Source organism: Gnatocerus cornutus, chromosome 1, assembly GCF_029298725.1.
Source record: "Gnatocerus cornutus isolate USDA-ARS CGAHR chromosome 1, icGnaCorn1.1, whole genome shotgun sequence".
Lineage (NCBI taxonomy): Eukaryota > Metazoa > Arthropoda > Insecta > Coleoptera > Tenebrionidae > Gnatocerus > Gnatocerus cornutus.
The window spans coordinates 31,668,562-31,678,098 of record NC_142233.1 but is presented as its reverse complement, the minus strand read 5'-3'; the positions used below and the strand labels follow the sequence as shown (position 1 = coordinate 31,678,098).

Below are 9,537 nucleotides of genomic sequence, written 5' to 3'. Positions count from 1 at the left end.
CTTTCATGGATAAGTGCACACATGTACTCCATCAATGCAGAAACATGGCGGATACCAAAATGATATTCATAATTAAATCATGCTTCAATTGTAATTTTAGATTGTTTTCATATAAATGTATAAATCTAATAAATTGTATATAATACACGAAAACGATTTTTTATGGCCTTTCATCTTCAAGCCCCCTACTAACGGGATGCCCCTGGTGGAAATCGGTGCCAAGATTTCATATTCCACGCTAAGAGTTATGGCCAAAAAACAAAAAATTCCATCGTTTTGAGTTGGAAATTTTTTTCGCGAAAAATCGACCAACGAATTTTGGGCTTTTGAGCACTTTTTCTAACGTTAAATGAGCTAAGGAAAACGATGCTACAAACGGTTGCTCAGTATTTTCAATAGTTTCCGAGCTTTTTAGCTTTGAAAATTGAGAAAAATGAAAATCAACTTTCCGAAAGCTTTGATCAGCCATACCTCAGTTATTTGTTGTCGGATTTGAATTTAAATCCCAGATTTGGAATCTGCGGAAGATTCTGCGTACACTGATGTATAATAACTTAAGTTTACTCTAAAAAATAAGAGCGATATCGATATAAGAAATTTGGCATAGTTTTAGTCATGAATTTTTGCGAAAATTTGCAAATTTCAACTGTGGAAAAATCAAAAAACTATTTCTTATGTAAAAAATTGCGAGAAAAACGATGGCGCAAACCGCATCTCAATATCTGAAATAGTTTCCGAGATATCGAGCACGAATTGTTTTGAATCTTCAAAAATTTGGCCCTCTGGCGACAACCCAAAAATTCAAACGGTCATAACTCGGTTATTTGTTGACAAAAATTCAAAAATTCTCAAGTTTTTGGATTCAGCGTGGCATTCTGCGTCAAATGAAACCCAAATTTGTTGAGTTTGCTTAAAAATTAACGAGGCATTGGCCAAAAACTGTTTTGAAAACGTCATTTTAGGGTGATTTTCAATCAATGTTTTCAAAATGAAAACGACGTTTAATAGTTTTGAATTATACATCAGTCGAAAGAGGAGCTCGAAATCTATCTACTGGCCAAATTTGAGATCAATCGGACAAATAATTTGCAAGCTATGGCCAAAAACAAAAAAAATGAAAAATTTTCATCGTTTGAGTCGGAATTTTTTTTCGCGAAAAATCGACAATTGAATTTTGGGCTTTTGAGAACATTTTCTAACGTAAAATGAGCCGACAAAAAGAATGGCGCAAACCGCATCTCAATATCTCAAATAGTTTCCGAGATATTTAACTTTAAAAATTACGAAAAATGAGAAAAAATGAAAATCAACTTTCCGAAACTTTGATCGGTCATAACTCAGTTATTTGTTGTCGGATCTGAATTTAAATTCCAGATTTGGAATCTGCGGAAAATTCTGCGTACACTGATGTATAATAACTTAAGTTTACTCGAAAAAATAAGCGAGATGTCGATATCAGAAATTTGGCATAGTTTTAGTCATGAATTTTTGTGAAAATTTGCAAATTTTGACTTTTGAAATGGAAAGTAGAAGAGGAGCTTAAAATCTATAAACTGGCTAAATTTTAGATCGATCGGTCAAAGAGTTTACAAGTAGCGGCCAAAAAAGGAAAAACCAAAATTAAATTAAATTAAATTAATTAAAAAATGGTTGAAAGCGAAGTTTGTGGCAGCACGCGGCTAAGATAAAAAGTTGGTAAAAGTTGAAAATTGGGAAACCAAATCGAAGGAAGATCAAATAAAAATTAAAATTAAATTCTACTGAAAATTTAATATTTAATATTCTTATCAAATGGATTTAAAATTATGATAAATCGATAAATCAATTTCACCTTCGGACCAATGGCAAGCTCACGCTCACAAGCGTACTACCAAGTCAAGTGGAATCTGAATTGTGAAACGTAACAACTGTCAATCTGACAAGTGACATTTAGAGGTTAACACTCGCTTCCCCGACGAAATTTTTCAATTTCTTCCAAACGAACCATGTAGATATAAAAAATGAATCTGATTTTATAAATATCACGCAATTTACTATACGTTTTGCAATCATTAGCTGTATATACGCACATCGTGTAAATAGGTCATCATGAAGACTGACAACATTGCCCCAGGCGACACAATCTGGACCAACAACGAAGATTTATTAACAGACGAGGTAAAAACCACCCCAAATTGACCCATTTTCATTCATAACATTCCAGAATTGCCTCCCTATCATTGGTAACTGCCAAATCTTCTCCCTTTTATCAAACCTTGACTCAACTGAAGAAAAACACGATGAAAACAACAGAGAAAACGAACCCAAAGCCTCCACAGAGAATTTTACAATCGTCAGTGAAAACCATGAGACAGACACGAAAAAAAATCCCAAAACCTTAAAGAACGAAGTTTTTTTCGTCTGTACAGACTGCCCGTTTTTGTGCACAAAAAACGCGAAGATGAGGGAGCACCTGCAGAGCGCCCACAAAACGAAAACTGTCATGAAACTCCCCCATCTTAAATGTCCCGGTTGTACCAACGTCTTCTTCCATAAAATGTCGCTAAGATCGCACTTAATCCATGATCACGGCGTTGGGAACAGTGACCTAAATGTGATACTCAAAGCAGTGGCGAATAAAGCGAAGGGCGGCGACAAAAGAGCGTCCAAGGTGGAGGCCCCTCAGAGTCAGAGTACCAACGGCGAAGGGGAGAATTCCAAAAGCGTACAGTTACCTAAAGTGGAGATGTCAGCCATGAAAACCGAGAAAATTTTCGGGAAGTTAATCGGCTCAAAGAAGTTCCACTCGTGCGTTGTTCCCATGTGTAAAGTCACTTTACAGAACGCCGATAACATGAATTACCACGTGTCTTGTCATAAAGATTCTGGTTTTAACTGTTTGGAATGTAATGAGCTTTTCATGTCTTGGAAACAACTCGCGAGCCACTTATGGAGGTTTCACAAAGTCGACATGGAATTGTACTCCTGCGACAAGTGCACGTATAAATCCGTGAGTCTCGCCAAGCTTAACAACATCCACAAACTTATTCATAGCGACGTAAAAGCCTTCGTTTGTACAGTTTGCAAGAAGGCCTTTAAAAACAGTAAACAACTCGCGAATCACAAAATCAAACACAAAACAGACTTTGAGAAGTTGAGGTTGACTTGTGAGACCTGCTCAAAGACTTTTTCTGATAAGCGCCAGTTGAAAATTCACATGAGTGTCGTCCATGAGAAAATCAAACCGTTTTTGTGCAATTATTGTGGGTATAAAGGCTCATCTCGAAGCAGTCTTAAAATGCATATAAGGCAACACACCGGGGAAAAACCCTTCACTTGTGACTCTTGTTCATACGCTACTTCAGATCATAACTCGCTGAGGAGACACAAGTGGAGGCACACGGGGCAGAAGCCCTACAAATGCTCATTTTGTTCATATGCTTGTATCCAAAGTAGTACTTATAAAGTTCACATCAAAACCAAACATCCTGGACAGGAAAAGGATCTCATGTTTACGTGTCAGGAGTGTCAGTTCCGGTCTGTTAACAAGGAGATGTATGTTGCTCACATGATCAGAGTCCACGATCAAAACCCTCAGACTTGAATAAATTTTTATTAAAAAAACTCTCGGTTTTATTTAATTCGAATGTAAACAGCAACGAAGTCTTTCGAGTCTCTCACTTCCTGGATTTTACACAACTCCCAGTCTTTCTCTCCAAAGTCTGGATTAAAGGGCTCGGGATCCGTGTATCGCCCCGTTCCAGGTCCTGGCCCTACTATAAACACGACGTCACCTCTATAACACGAAATATACTCCCGAAATGCGGGGCCATTATTAAAATAACAGAATAACAGCGCGTAACTCGGTGCCAGAATCTCAGAAGTCGGGGGTAGTTCAGGGAAATTCAGTTTAATGAACTGAGGGTTGCTGTATCTACTCGCCCACCAACCTTCATTAACTTCGTAGCCGATAACTGGAAGACCTAACGGAATTTTAGTGTTAAAAATAATTAAATTTCTTACCGCTGAATTGCTCTAAAAGCCACTCAAACAATCCACTACCACATCCAATTGAGGTTACACCACTTAAACTGAATTCTAGAACAGTGTCTTTGATTAACTGGAGGTTTTCTTCACTAGGCCAGACCCAGAGGAGTTTCCGAGCTGCTGAATTTTCGGAGTTTAGCGACAAAATTTGTCGCCAGTTTTGGTCTTTGTGGAAATGCAGAATTCGGTCCACAAAGTCTAGTTCCATTTTTGCAACTGGCACGCTTACAGGTTTGGCATTATATAAGTTAGCAGTAATTACGTCAGAAAAAAGTGGCCTTCGACGACGAAAATAGTCCGAATTGGATAAAAAAAATCCGAGTTTTTCGGACGGGACAAATATCGAATTCAAGATTAAAGCCAACCGTTTTTTAGAGGAGATTACGTACGCTTAAGTTAACGTTTAGAATTCGTAACTTATTATTCAATACAAGAATTTATTTAGATAAAACTACAAGTAAGGCCCCTTCAGAACACAACACATTTTTAATAATTTCAACCTGGTTTTCAAGATAACTTTTGAAAAGTTAAAATTTTTAAAGAATTTGAAAGGTTTTTCCAAACGTACCCTTTTCAAAAAAGTCACCATTTCAAGGAAAATACACCGTTTTTTCAAACAAGAATACGGTTTGGACCAAACAAATTTCCCTTTTAAAAACATTTAAAATTAGGAATTTTACCTTGATTTCAAAGATTTTACACTGTTTAGAATTTTGTACTAATAAGGCCCCTTGAGAACACAGCTACTTTTTAAGGAAAACACCCCGATTTTCAAGGGTTAACAGAAAAGCAGAAAAATCGTGAAAAGACTCCCGTTTTTTAGGTATTTTTTAAAATTAACATTTTTTAAAGAATTTGCTCGGTTTTTCCAAACGTACCCTTTTTTAAATAAGTCAAAATTCGGACAAAGTCCTCATGAGCGAAGCGAATTTTAAAAAATATATCCTGTTTTATCAAACGTGAATATGGTTTTGGTCAAGAAAAGTTATCATTTAAAAATACTTAAAATTCGTCTTTTAACCCTGTTTTTTCTGTTGGGCTGCTTCACAACAAAAATGTATTGGGCCACAAGCCCTTCGAAATACTTTGTTTTTTAAGCACTTTACCCCTATTGTAACTCTCTACTTAAAAAGTTAAAATTTGCCTTTTTTGCTCAGTTTTTCTATGATGGAGTCACTTCAGCAAACAATGGGGAGTGATAGATCACCCCCATAAAATTCAATAGAATTTACACCAGTTTTCAAGACGGTTAAAAAAATGTTGATTTACAAGGCTTTTAGACAAGTTTTTTTTTTCAATTTATATTTTGATTCTAAGATTAAATATTTTTTTATAATAATTGGGGCAGCTCGAATTATTGAAAAACGAACAATTTGAAGATAAAATAGATTGGAAAAAGGTATCAAAGCACCCAAAATTATCGGAAGGCTTTATTCTTGAATTCTTTTATAAAGTTGATTGGGAAAGGGTATTAAAGTACCAAAAATTATCAGAAGATTTTATAAGAGAAGTTCATGACTTTTAGACCTGCGGAGTCGTAGAATTTGACGATAATAAGAGAGCAATAAAAAGAAATGAAGATGTTAAAAATATGTGATAGATCACAGACGATTAATTAGTTTTATTATTTGATCGATAAGACCACATTTAAATCCAAAAACTGTCAAGTCAAATTTATCAGATTTAACTAGTGTATTTGAAATATCATCAAATTCATAATACATTTTATCTTTAAAGAAATATAAATTTCTATATCTGAATGCTCTGCTTATATTTGGAGGTATTCCAGCAAATAATTCTGAAATAAGGCCATTTTTCTTTGATCTAAACAAACACTCATCAAACTCAATGTACAAGACTTTATCATAAAATATACAGGGTGGCCCATCTAAGACTTTCGGGCTCAATATCTTTGTTATTTATGAACGGATTTTTCCAAAATTTAAAATATAATTTCTTGAATAGGTAAGGATGATGTGACATTACCAGCGTCATCCTTGTCTTAAAAATGTTAATTTTACTTGTCTTATTTTAAATTTTTATTAGTTAAAAGTTATGTCATTTTATAAAACAGCAATAATTATACGCGTGTGCCAAAAATCAACCGTCTAGCAAGTCAAGTTGCCGAGAAAAAGACAAAAAAGGACCTCAACATTTCCAAAAGATACTAACTGATAGTCGGCTATGAAACAATTGACTTCTACAGCGAGTTTAGATTTTGGACATCCCTGACTTGTTGATGAATCCGTGACATTCATTTGAGGTTATGTCTATTTTTGAGCATTATGATGAGGAATATTGATTTAAACATGCACATTCACGATTTTTTATCTCGATCTTTTAGTAACTAATCACAATGCATTGAACCGAGCATCGTTTCTCGACATTTGTGATATTTCTCGTTTGAGGTTATGTTTACTTTTAAGCATGATGATGAATATCATTCATTTAAACTTGCGCAGAACGATTTATCCCGATCTTTTGAAATTGAAAACTAATCACAATGCATCAGACAGCGTTTTGGTGCAAAAATTTCATAGGCACAAGGAAATGTGAGCGAAAAACTTGTTGAAAGTTGGTCGTCACCAGAAAAATGATTGCAGAATGTTTCGTTATGAGGTGCAACTAGTATTCACGACTTCTTTAGCACTGTCACAGGTTTATTGGAAATGGAAATTCAGTGACATGTATGCAGTGAAGCGATTTGACTCATTTATGATTGCATTTGCATTAAAACAGTAATCTCATTTATGATGAAGACAGAATTAGATGATCACAAGATTTCGTCCTTTTTCAGGAAACTACTTTTCTTTGATTAACAAATAATTTGTTACAAGGTATTTTATTGTAAGGTACAAAGTTTTAACAGTGAATAAACTATACCAGTGACAATTATAGCAATGTAACACCATATTTTCTACAATAATAATGAACGAATGTACAAAAATTTACAAATGTATCAGATATTTACACTGTTACAACATGTGTCTGTACTTTGAACATTTATAACAAGTGCACATAATGCTGGAATATTGTAAGCGTTTGGTCACTGTCATTTTGCTTGTTGGCGATGCGATGAGATTTGGCTTTTTTTTACTAGCAACTCATTTCTTGAACTTTTTTGTAACGAAATGGACACAAACAATTAGGGGCAGCATAAGTTTTTGGATATGTTCTGTGATGGCGAAGAATGAATTTGAGGCCCCTTGGTCCGAGCAAATCGCTTGTCGCTTTCAACTAGAACAATTGCTTTGATGATACTAGTCATTTTCCTTCGCTGAACACTTACCATGTAATGTTGCGGCGACTCTTCATCGAATTCATCAACAAGCAGGGTTTTGCACTTTTAGCAGCTTGGTTACTGTCCGTCTAACATATCCACCCATGTTAGAAGAATCCAAGTGGCATAGTCGTTCATGGTGGTCAACAACACCGTCCAGAACGTTCTGCAATCGTTCTTAATGCTTGCAGCAGGGTACGATAGGGTGTCAATAAGACTCCTTTACATGTTTGCATCTTATGGCGGTTCATTGAGAAAAAACAGGTTCAATATTGAAAGTAACAGTCCGTGTTGAAGTACTGCATCATTTTCAGTGTGTTGCTTTCAGTCTTGTTCGTCTTTTTTCACTCGTCCAAGTTATTAATTGGTTGTTTAAAGAATTATCCCATTGAAAGAGTCGACCGACGATACTTTGTTAGAAATATCATGTGTGCAATTTTCATTAGAACGCAGTTATAAATGATGTTCATTGTCATTTTGTTTCATTTTTTTCTTGCACTACTTCTTTGACTCGTTATTTTTTCTTAGTGAGAAATTGTCTTAATACTGTGCAAGCACATTTTTCATATGATAATAGAGGGGGTATAGTGGTCCTAGATCGTTAAGTAGTTCGCAAGGATTGTTGAAGCAACAAATACAACTCGCAACATCATGCACCATATTCAGTTCGAAAACACGAATCTGAAATATCAGATGTAAACAGTGTTCCTACAATTTGCAATGACCTTAGAAAATGTAACTCACTATTATGCGTTTTTGGTGATCCAAAACCGCTTAGTTGTCGGTAAGTACATGTATCTGATTTCCACATTACTTATACGTCTTGGTATCATTAGTTGGTTTCCTGTTCAAAGTTTCATTTGCTAATCTTTCGAAACGGAATATTAACGGTACTGTACGACCAATTTGGACTTGAAAAAACTTTCTTGATAACACCTTTTAGCATGGCGGTCTTGAAAGTGTGCAGAATTGTGCCTACATTTGTCGATTCGACTTTGTTTCTACAAATCATAATTGAAACATACGAATTTATTAGTCGCATAGCCACTAAATACCACAAAACTCCGTTTTGACATGGGTAAGCTTGTCTTTGCCGTTGGTCTTGTAGGTTCTAAGCCACTCAACGATACAGCATTCTTCGTTACTTTTGCATACCAACTATACCGACTGCACCAGCATTTTTCGATAGCAGCACTACGTCCTAGATTTCATACGTATTGTGAACCAATTTTGACTTCTTGACTACGGCAGTTCACATATTGGAGCTTCGAGCTTAATCTACTTTGGATTAATGACATTATTAAACAAAAGAAAAATGTTAAAAGTATCTAGTACCATACATTTTATAGGCGCAGTAAAGAAGTTTGCCGAAAAAGGATGAAATCAGCTAATTCTGTCTCCATCATAATTGAAATAACTGTTTTAACGTAAATGCAATCATAAATGAGTCAAATCGCTTCACTGCATACGTGTCACTGAATTTCCATTTCCATAAACCAGTGACATTTCTAAAGAAGTCGTGAATTCTAGTTGCACCTCATAGCAAACCAATCTGCAATCATTTTTCTGGTGATAACCAACTTTCAACAAGTTTTTTTACTCACATTTCCTTGTGCCTACGCATTTTTTGCACCAAAACGTTGCCTGATGCATTGTGATTAGTTTCCAATTTCAAAAGATCGAGATAAATCGTTCTGCGCAAGTTTAAATCAATGATTTTCATCATCATGCTCAAAAGTAAACATAACCTCAAATGAGAAATATTACAAATGTCAAGAACGTCACTGACGTCAGCGATTATTGACAGACCGAACGCAGGGATGTCCAAAATTGGGCGTGGGAAATTATTTTTTTCATAGCCGACTATGATTTTGCATCTTTTGGAAATGTTGAGGGTCTTTTTTCTCTTTTTCTCGGCAACTTGACTAGCTAGACGGTTGAGTTTTGGCACACTCGGATATTTATTGATGTTTTATAAAATGACATAAATCTTAACTAATTAAAATTTAAAATAAGACAAGTAAAATTAACATTTTTAAGACAAGGATGACGCTGGTAATGTCACATCATCCTTACCTATTCAAGAAATTATATTTTAAATTTTAGAAAAATCCGTTCATAAATGACAAAGATATTGAGCCCGAAAGTCTTAGATGGGCCACCTGTATAATGTTTGGATTTATTTTGTTTCTGATCTTAATGATGAAAAAATTAAAGAGGGTATATACGAA

The 9,537-nt window shown here is 35.2% G+C and overlaps 2 protein-coding genes across 2 annotated transcripts; one reads left to right on the top strand and one right to left on the bottom strand.

The window, feature by feature from the left end:
* Nucleotides 1–1,903: 1,903 nt before the first annotated feature.
* LOC148181697 (uncharacterized) lies at nt 1,904–3,621 on the top strand. The gene is made up of 2 exons (XM_088046500.1): nt 1,904–2,157; nt 2,204–3,621. The coding sequence occupies exons 1-2, from the start codon at nt 2,089–2,091 to the stop codon at nt 3,581–3,583; spliced, it is 1,449 nt and encodes a 482-aa protein (XP_087902626.1). The 5' UTR covers nt 1,904–2,088; the 3' UTR covers nt 3,584–3,621.
* LOC148181696 (uncharacterized) lies at nt 3,613–4,587 on the bottom strand. Its single transcript, XM_088046512.1, has 2 exons — nt 4,003–4,587; nt 3,613–3,962 (listed from the first exon to the last, which is right to left on the bottom strand). Exons 1-2 carry the CDS (start codon nt 4,232–4,234, stop codon nt 3,613–3,615), a joined length of 582 nt encoding a protein of 193 aa, XP_087902638.1. The 5' UTR covers nt 4,235–4,587.
* Nucleotides 4,588–9,537: the final 4,950 nt, after the last annotated feature.